Source organism: Lipotes vexillifer, unplaced genomic scaffold, assembly GCF_000442215.2.
Source record: "Lipotes vexillifer unplaced genomic scaffold, Lipotes_vexillifer_v1.1 scaffold1980, whole genome shotgun sequence".
NCBI classification, from domain to species: Eukaryota; Metazoa; Chordata; class Mammalia; order Artiodactyla; family Lipotidae; genus Lipotes; species Lipotes vexillifer.
In genome coordinates this window covers 1,417,022-1,427,205 of record NW_006797999.1, presented here as the reverse complement: position 1 = coordinate 1,427,205, position 10,184 = coordinate 1,417,022, and the positions used below count along the sequence as shown (strand labels likewise).

At 54.4% G+C, this 10,184-nt stretch overlaps 1 protein-coding gene across 1 annotated transcript in view; it reads left to right on the top strand.

The window, feature by feature from the left end:
- Positions 1 to 2,001, top strand: part of CLN8 (CLN8 transmembrane ER and ERGIC protein) — a 7,894-nt gene extending 5,893 nt beyond the window's left edge. Inside the window, exon 2 of the mRNA XM_007470025.1 lies at positions 1,631 to 2,001. Coding sequence (XP_007470087.1) covers positions 1,631 to 1,930 — 300 coding nt within the window. The 3' untranslated portion in view covers positions 1,931 to 2,001. The remainder of the gene's footprint in view (positions 1 to 1,630) is intronic.
- Positions 2,002 to 10,184: the final 8,183 nt, after the last annotated feature.

The following is a 10,184-nucleotide window of genomic DNA, read 5'->3' as shown; positions in this document are numbered from 1 at the left end:
CCCCAAAAAAAAAAAAAAAAAAAAAAAAATTTCTGTAAAACTGTGGTTTTTTTCCCTAGTACTCTATGGTTTTCTTTTCCTTTTAAACATTGATATTTAGTCCATTTGGAAAGTATTTTTAAGTAAGATCTAACTGGATTTTCCCAGGAGGTGAGTAAGAATCCTAATGTAATTACATTATCCATCCTTTCCCTGGGGGTTCGAAATGCCGCCCAGTGCCAACTCTCCATGTATTTTATTCACTTCTGCATTTTGCATTGTTTAGCTGTTACTTCTGAAGCATCATCGTATCTCATTATTTGCTGAGGCACCTTCAGCCCTCCTTGCACTTGTGCGTTTACTCCACTGCATGAGTGGCGTTACTTAAAGTTGTTACAAGTTGATAAAAATACTGATGTATTCTCTTATTTGGACTAAATCTGTGGATGCATTCAAGGAGGGAAGATGTAACGTCTTCTGAGTGTTTTCCATCCAAGCACATAATAAAATGCCTTGTTTCATCCAAGACTTCTTTTAAGTCCCTCTGCGGTGATGGTCTCGTTCCCAGAAGGAGGGGAAATGTATATAAAAGAGTTGAAGACGTGAGGTCCGTCATCTCCTTCGTTTACTTGCCTCCCTGCCTTGCAGACCTCTGGGTCGCCCAGAGGCGGATCATCCAGGCAGGAGGTTTGGTTCTTTTTGCAGGATCTTAGTCCCCCGACCAGGGATTGAACCCGCGCCCTCGGCAGTGAGAGCGCAGAGTCCTAACCACCGGGCCGCCAGGGAATTCCCCTTTCTTTCTCTTTTAAAATGTGGTCACTCCAGAGGTCAGTTGTCGTGTCCCCCTGTGGCTCCGCAGGTGCGGCCGCAGTGAGGCCGTGCCCGTTCCCAGCGTCACCGGGCTGCTGCCTGGCGAGGCGTCCCCGCCTTCCCGGCCCCTCCCCACTGCCCCCTTTCCTCCTGCAAGTGCCAGACGTGCCCCTACCCTGGGGAGGCGGTGTCGGGGCGAGGAGCTGCCCAGGAGGACGCTCCAGCCCGGGCAGAGCGCAGCGGGGAGAGGCTGGTGTGCACAAGCTCACGGGTCTGAGGTGTGTGGGCTGTCCTGGTACCTGTTGTCCTGGTGCCGGGCTGTCCAGGTGCTGACGTCCCCGCCACAGTGTCCCACCTCTGTGCCCACAGTCTGCTGTATAGCATTTTCAAGTTCCCTGTTTGGTTTTAGCTACAGCTAGCTTTAATGTGAATTTAGAATAATTTTAAGGCAAGTCCATTTGGGCTTGTGTCCAAGGGCTACTGGGGTAGAAATACCAAAAAACAAAGAAATGAGGACACACATCTCATCCTGAGCTTGTCTCCTCTGAGAGCGTTTGACCCCGGGGCCCGGCGAGCCTGGTTGGACACGACCAGCGTGTCTTCCAGCTTCACTGGGTCAGCGTTGGGTGGCTGGGTAGTTAGTTGCTCGATGTGTGCACGGTCGAGGGAGGAAGCGCTGGAGGGGAGCTTGGAAGGTGTGAACTTTCCTTCCGGGGGCGCAGGCCAGCAGGAAGCCCGCGCTGGCTGAGTCTGCGGGCGGCTGGGCGGGGCCGGGAGGGGGCAGGGACACCGCGGCGCTGTGAGCCCGAGTCCGCCCGCCCTGACCCCGCTCTGCCCGCAGGCCGGCTGTGCGGACTCGCTGCTCTGGAGGCTGAACCAGTGGCTGATGGTCCACCTGTTCCACTGCCGCATGGTCCTCACCTACCACATGTGGTGGGTGTGCCTGGGCCACTGGGACGGCCTGGCCCGCAGCCTCTTCCCGCCGCACTGGGCGCTCTTCGTGGTCGGGCTGGGCCTCCTCACGGTCCTCATCAACCCCTACTGGACCCGCAAGAAGACGCAGCAGCTGCTCAACCCCGTGGACTGGAACTTCGCGCCCGGCCGCCCCAACGGGCCGGCGCCGCCCAAGAAGACGAGGTAGCGGCCTCGGCCCCGACTGTCCCCGCGGCGCCGACCCCAGGCCGCGTGAGTACTGACGTCCACGTGGCGCCGAGTACCTACACCTGAGCACGCCTCGGGGACAGAGTCCCGCCGTGGTGACGTCACGGCCCTTTGTGCTCATTCCCGCGAGCTTGGCCTGTCTGCGCCGTCGCCCCAAGGAGGGCCCGCGTGGACGGGTCGCACTAAAGCGTGTGTGCGTCTTATTCAACAGCCCCGTTATTTTTAGTTGGAGAGAACTGTCCCAAGAGAACATAATCCGGTCCCTTACCCTGTTGACATTCCCAGGGCTGAGATGTAAGCCGCGTCTCCGCAGCGCCATCTCGTGGTGAGCGCGGGGCATCGGCCTGGCTTGCGGCTGGGGGCGGCGGAGGGGTCTTCTCACCAGGGAAGCTCCTCCGGCGAAGAGTTTTGTTTCCGTTTTGTGTTTCTCTGTTGACACATTAAGGGAGGTGTTAGTAATCAGATTTGTCTAGATTTTAGAGCTGTTTTTAACTAAGTTTCAAACAGGTGCCCCGCCAGACCCTACCTAACCCCCTGGTTGGTGTCTCTCTGTAGGTTTCGCCGGACCCTAAGCCCCTGGTTGGTGTGTCTCTGTAGGTTTCAAGTCGGGTCAGTGGTCACTCTCCCTGCGAGCTGTGGGTGGACCTGGCCCCTTGGAGTGCCCGGCTGCAGGGCCCCCTCCTCACCTCCCGGTGATGAGCCCGGGCACCACCTTCACCGTGTGGGGCCCGGGTGGAATCTACACGCCGACCCGCCATTTTATTGACGAATACGTACTGACACCTTATTCTTGCCATGAGTGGGCAATTAAAATGAAAAGCTCGTATTTACTGAAAGTGCCCTTGAACTGTTTTTGAAAAACACATTTATTGGTTGTGAGAATCACGTGTGCCTTGGGCTTGGTCTGTAACACGGCCCCCTCGGAAGGGTGTGTGCTGATTTCTGGTACTGTGACTTGACTGTATGTAGGTCAGGAGATGTGATACCTACTTGTGTCATTTTGAGAAGTGTTTCAACCCTAGAAACATCCAGCAGACCGTGTCCCTGCTGAGACTCCTCCCTCCCTCGCTGGAAACCCCGGGCACCCGCCGCCCGCTCTCCTGTCCGCAAGCCGGGGGGAGCCGAGCTGGCTGTGTTTCCAGCCGGTCAGAACTTTAATAAAGTAACCGATGTTTACAGAACCCGAAAGCATATCCGTTCTTCTCTCTCAACACTGTTCACATTGCTGTGGAGGTTTTCTGTCTCGGTGATACAACTGTGATGATAAATCTTCACGTGCTCAAGGTTTGAACTCGGTTTAAGGTATAAAATATTTAATTTATACGTGACCCTCACTGGGAATTTGACTTTCCCTGGGCTCGGTCTCTGCATCCTTCAGCTCAGTGAAGGTGCTTTTGCCTCCATCCCGACCCGACTTCCCGTGAGGACCACAAAGGCAGGGGCGTTTGGTCAGAAAGGGCCTTTTGATGCTTGTGATCCAGCATCCAGGCACCTTCGCTGCCCAGACAGGTGCTGCCTTCCGGGCTGTGGGTGCTTTGCGAGCTCCGCCCAGCCCGTGCACGGGCGAGGCCATAGAGAGAGATGTCAGGGAGTGTGCAGGGGGGCGTAGGCCCCAGCCCTCCTCGGACCCGGTCTCTCTGATCGCTGCGGCTCCGCCAGCTGTCCCTGCTGCGGACCGCTGGGCTTTCCCAGGCGCCACGCTGGCCACCGAGGGCTCCCCGGTTCCTGGCACGAACACCTCTGGGAAGTAGGCACCGTCAATCCCATTTAGAGCTGGGGCCTGGGGCTACGAGGTGGCGCAGGCGGTCAGCGGCCACGCTCTGACTTTAAAGCCGAGGCCCGTAGACTGCGTCTACGAGCACAGAAAGCAAGCGGCAGGCCTCGGCTGACCCTGCCCACCAGACCCAGCTGCATCCGCGTACGCAGAGCACTGGAGCACTGTGGTGTCTGTCCAGGTACCGCAGCCCCGCGGGAGAGATGCCCGGCCGCTGGTGAGGCCGCGGCGTCGTCAGCGGGCAGGTATGGGGGTCCACCGGGAAGGGGAAGTTAGGAAGTGGGAGCGGCAGCCCGGCTCTGGCACCTGGAAGGCCGGGGCCGCGGGCGACTCTCCCGGGGGCAGAGCTGGGGTCTCCGGCTTGGGCGAGAGGCTGGGCGCCCTGTGGGGGCCAGCCAGCCTTGTGTGCAGCAGCCGTGTCTGCGTCAGGGCCGGCCAGGTGATGGGGTGACGGGCTGGAATGGCTGTCACGTATTTCAGAGTGTTGAAAGCAAAGCAGCGGCCCTGTCTCCTCTCCCTCCTGCACCGGCACTGTGCCCACCAGAACTGTGCACACAGCCGGGCTCCCCCAGGCCAGGGGTGCGGATGGGGGCTGGGGCGGGGCAGCTGCCCTCGGGATCGGAGCACGGGGCCGGGGGCGGGGGGGTGGGGCTCCAGCAGGCGCCCTCAGGCTCCTCCCTCCTCAGGCCCTGGGCTCACCCTCATCTGGCCCTTCGGGACGGAGTTCCCAGCGTGGCTGGCTGGAGCCCCCCCGCTGGGGGGCAGCGGCCACGGGAGGAGGGGACTGGATGCCAGGTGAGCCAGTGCCCCCGAAGGTCAGACTCGTTTCTAGTTGTAAGAGTGAGGTCGATACCCAAAATAACCCCCCCTGAGTGATGCCACCCCCCTTCATGGATGCATGTGGATGCTTTCAGTTTACCTGTATCTTTGCTAAACTTCTGCTCTAATGGGAGAGTTTATTAATTCAACGTTTCTCTTTTTAAATAAATCTTCCCCTTTTTCAATAACTAGACTATACGGTGTACACATTGTCTTGCCAGGTCATGTTTAGTGAAGTGAAAATCTCAGAAATCTGTTTTCTTTCTCTGATGGCTGGGAACGCAGAGTGCTCTGGAGTGGACCCTGCCGGTCCGGGGCCTGCAGCTCTCCCCGCAGCCCGGCCGAGCCCAGCTACGCAGAGCAAGGAAGCTGCACCGTGACACCCCGTCCCACACGATGGGAAGGGCCGTGGGAGCCGCTTCTAACTTTCTGCCCCGGGGGGCCCACGGTGAGGACTCACTCCTCTCACTGTATGTGTGTATTTCCCTCTTACTGTCGTGCGGTTTCCGTGTCAGGTGCTGGCCTGTGGAGGCCTGGGTGTTCTGCTCTGTGCATCTATGTACCCTCCCCCCGCCCGCGCAATTCACATGCTGGCATCCTGACCCCCAGCGCGACGGTGTCAGGAAGTGGTGCCAGGGGCAGGTGACTAGGTCGTGAGGGTGTGGTCCCGCGATGGGATCAGTGCCCTGATAGGACGCGAACGGAGTGCGTGTCCCCCGCCTTCCCCCTCCCAGGTGAGGCTGCGTCGAATCTGCCTCCACTGTGACCCTGCGCTCCCAGCCTGCAGGTCTGCGGTGACCTGCTGAAGCAGCCGGGGCTGAGTCACTGGGTCCGCGTGACCTCAGCCTTTTCTCCCTGCAGCCCCCAACCCCCCAAGTCAAAAGTTTCCCAAAATTAACCCAGTGTTAAAATCCTCAGTTATTAAAGAAAGGTGTTGAAGGTCAAGTCTTCTCATCTGGAAGTGCCCTGTTGACGTTCTACGTAGAAAACTTTATAAACTTCACATTTACTTGTATTTCAAGCAGAACCACAGTTGGAAGGGGGCACGTTTCAGCCACAGTTTCTTTGGTTTGTATCGAGATCACCCTCGGCTCTTTTCCAAGAAATATGAAGCCTATTTGGTCCACTCCAGAGATTTTATTTCCGCACAAGTCAGACCAAGAGCCCAGAATGTTGGAGCCTTCACGGATTTTGTGCAGAAAGCCAAGCTTCAGAAAGTTCAAGGCCAGCCACGCCAGGACTCTCATTTTCCATCTTCCGGTAATTGCTTGTCTCAAAATGAAACATGTATTCACTTAAAAAAAAAAAAAAAAAGCTCAGAAAAACACCACATTCACTGAAAATGATGGTTTATACTTTAATTTGGAGCCAGTTATCCAACCGTGGGTTAACCTTCGTCAGTTCATCCTTTGCCAGCTGGGTTTTCAGGCCCCTCGCCCCTCAGCGCCCCCAGGTATGAGGTGGGCTTGGGAGGGCGGGAGGGGTCCTGGGGGTGCATGTCTTCTGCCAAGGAGGGTAAGCCTGGAGCAGGAAGACATCACCCCTTCCCGCGTCCTTTCTGCCTAACACGCAGTTCTGACGCCCACAGGTTCCTCCGCCCTTGACACGGGGACAGGCCTGAGGCCCGGGCAAGCAGGCGTCCCCGGGGGCATCTCTGCGCTGCTGCGCGGCCCGGCACCGCCCCCCCCCCCGCACCGCCCCCCCCCCCGCCCCCGCCCCCATCGCCTGTCAGGTGAGAAGGACTTTCTGCCCTGGAGTCCCCATCCCCACAGGAGGACCAGTTACAGAAATGCGAACCTTGAACGTTTTCATCCCACCGTGCTCCTGGTCTTTCATTTGGGTTCAGATGAACAGCCTGTGACAGTTAGCCCTCAAGAGAGGATGTTTCCAGTCTGAAGCTGCTGACCTTTTTCAAAATCATCTTCGATGACGGAGGGGAGACGGCAGCGGCGCAAGACTCAGCACCCTTCTCCTAAGCAAGGCCCCCAGAAGTGTGCTCTTGGTTCCATTTTATGTTTATCTTCAACTTTTTATTTTGAACTAATTTCAAACTTGGGAAAATAGTAAATACAAACAAAACCCCATACACCCCTTACCTGGGTTTATCGATTCTTACCATGTTGCCGCGTGTTTCGCCCATCTCCCGGTTTCCCCGCGTCCATCACCCCTCGATACTGCATGCGTGAGCCTGAGATGGAGGACATCCTCCTAAGTAACCTCAGCTGGCGTGAGCCAGAGAGACGGCACAGAGTCTGCACTTTGGTCTGACATGCAGCCAGGTGCTTAGCCAGGCGGCCGCCCCGTCCATCCTCCTGTCCTCGCTCTCCTGGCCTGGACGCAGTCCGGGATCCCTGTGGCCTTCGGGTGTCACGTCCCTCAGCCTCTCTTAGTATTCGACAGCCTGGGTATTTCGGAGGAATAGCAGCCAGCTGTGCGGTAGAAGCCCCCTGAGGGTGAGCGGGTCGGGAGCTCTGTCAGGATTGGACTCAGGGACGCATTTTTGGCTGGAGAACCAGGTAAGCGTCGCTGTCCTTCTTGGGCCTCAGACCCCGAGGCGTTAGTGTGTGAAACTCGGTGGCCGGGTCGCAGTGTTGTCTGGTTCTCACTGGACAGTTGTCATCATCCCTCTTGTCATTAATGAGGAACGTGTGGGGAGGCGGTGACACCGACGGTCCCGTGTCTGCACAGAGCCGCCTCCTGCCCCAGGTTTACTGTCCGGTCACAAGCCCACTCTTCCTGCAATGCTCATGGACTGTCAACTTCCCGAGTCCATCGTTCCTTCCACATTGATTAGCCACGTTCTGTCGTAAATAGAATCTTCCCACTTTTAATGCATTATCAATACGGGCTCGTGGGTTCTTTATTCCGTAGCTTCATTATGTGCCCAGCAGGCTGTAGCTTATGTGTAATTCCCTGTTGTCCTTATACATTGTCCCTGCTTCGCCAGGGGGGTTCAAGCTGCCCCCAGTGTCCTTTTTTTACACCCGTCGCTGTTTTTGATTACCTCCCTGTTTTCTCTGTGACAGGATGCCTTTGCGCTGTGTTGTCCCTGTGCTGGATTCACCCATTTCTCCAAGGACCTGGTTCTTTCGTGAGGAATGGTGTCTGGGAATCGGGATGTAAGTGTGCCATGTGCTCATTGCTAGCGGGTTATCACAGCCTCTAGGCCCTTCCGCCTCGCCCGCCCTGTCCTGCTCTGCAGGGATTCTGGCTACGGTATCAGTGAGGTCACACATGGGTCACACGTCCATATGTGCACACAGGTGCAGAACTGCCACCCGTGGACAGAATCCAACAACCGAGAAGAGTTTGCAGGATTTTTTTCTTTATTCCGAGGGTATACAGTGACAGTGCTCTGTGTTGTTACTTAACCTCCTCCTTCCCCACCTTGCCTTCAGGTGTTCATGTTATTAGAGAGACAGTCCTGTGCACTTGTTTCTTTTTGCATTCAGTGTTAGGGTCTTCTCCAATTCTTGTTAATCTGATTGTATTTTTTGCACATGTAGAATATTATCCAAAAGTCAAAACTGTTCAAAACACTGTGTTTAGAGAAAGGTCACTGCCTTCTCTGTTCCCTCTGTCCTGTTCTCTTTACTCCTCGTGACAGATTTCATTCATGTTAACAGCTCTCTTGAACTATAATTCACATACCATCCAATTCATCCATTTATAAAGTGTACAGTGTGGGGGAAACGGTCATTAATTATGTAGCATCCGTGTGTGGTGACAGATGGTAACGGGACTTACCCTGGAGATCCGTTTGTAATGTACAGAAATAATCACCGTTGTACAATAGGAACAAACGTAGTGTTGGGAGTCAGTTATACTTCAAAAACAAACTCATAGAAAATGAGATCAGACTTGTGGTCAGCGGAGGGGGGCGGGTGGGGAGGGGAATTGGATGAAGGGGGTCAAAAGGTACAAGACAAATAAATAACTAGGGATGTGATGTCCACATGATAAATACAGTCAACACTGCTGCATGTTATACCTGAAAGTTGTTAAGAGATTAAATCCTAGGCATCTCTGTCAAGCGGGAAAATTTTTTTTCTTTTGCCACGCAGATTTTTTTTAAGTCAGATCAAGGAGTCTCTCATTACATCTGGATCTTGAATCATAGCTAGAAAACCGTCCTCTCCACCCAGGGTATGGAGGAATTGTGTAACCTGATTTTTCCCCATTTCAATCTCTGGTCCATTTAGATTTTATTCTTGCAGGCAGCGTGAAGAATGGATCGAATTTTGTCTTTTTCCAGATGGCTGTCCAGCTGCCCCAACACCATGTGATAAGAAGTCCGTCTTCTGTACTGGTTTGAGATGCCACTCCTCTCGAGCTGGATTTTCCTGGGCACGTGGCTCCGTCTGTGGTCTTGGTGTCCTCTCCCGTTGGTCACTGTTGGTGAGTCCAGCGGTTTTTCCATCATAGAGACGCTGTGGGTTGTTTCAGTGTTTTCTAGCTACTTTTGTGTATTTTTCCAAATGAACTGCAGTATCATAGTTTTGTTGAACTGCAAAAAAAAAAAGGGGGTTATTGGTCTCTTGTTGAGTTCCCATTCATTTCGCAGTAACTGGGAGGCGTCTGACATCTTGGTGGTGCAGAGGCACCAGTCCCAGGACAAGGAAAGCCCTTCCACTTGTTCACGTCTGCTCTTCCCGTCACCAGCCCTGCGCAGCCAACCGCCCACAACTCGGTGGGTTGAAACACCTGCCGCTTCTCAGTCAGGAGTCACGGGTGGTTGGCTGGGCCCTGCTCTGTTCTATGCGGTCACCCAGCCGCCCTGCAGGGCCCGGGGCAGCTTCGCCACCTGCGGGTCTCCTCCACGTGGCCTCAGGCCTTTCCCACGGCAGCTGCGCAAGTTCAGAGGACGCGTGGCTTCTCAGGCTCATGGTGCGGAGACGGGAGGCGAGGCTGCCAGTCCCATCCTGGCTGAAATTCTCAAGCGTCCTTCCTGCCACATTCTGTTGTCACAAAGCTGACCCAGACCCAAGGGCAGGCAGGCGCTGGACCCTGAGCTCAGCGATAGCCAGGCCAGAGGGTTCGCGGCCGGCTTCAGTCTGACATGTCCGCTTTTGTGTGTCCAGGATGTTTCAGGTTTCTCCTAATGCAGGTTTTGCACACTTCTTGGCTGGTGTACTCCTAAGCTGCTTATTGCTTTTCTTGCTATCGTGAAAGGGCTTTTCTCTCCCACTGTATTTGCTTATAATTTTTGTATATGAAGGTTACTGCTTTTTGCATGTCAATTTATGTCCTGCTAACTTGAATTTTTTTGAGTTAATTTTGTCATTGGTTATCTAGATTTTCCAAGCATAATACCATCCTGTGTATAGAGATGCTTGTACTGCTTTTCCAGTTGTTAGGCCCATCTTTGTTTTCTCTTGTCTAGTTATATTGGCGAATACCCAACAGGATGTTAAACAGCAGAGATAGTAAAGTCCTTGCAGACACCTCCGTATCCCCTTCTGGGAACCTGTGCCTTTAGGGTATTTTCGTGATAAGAAGTATCCATCCGTTCAGATTATCTGAAGTGCTTCTGTTAAGAATGGGTGTTGAATTTTGTTAAATTTTTTTTCCAGCATCTTGGAGGTAATCATGCAGCTTTTCATCTCAGACCTATTAAGATGGTATTGATAGATTTCCGGTA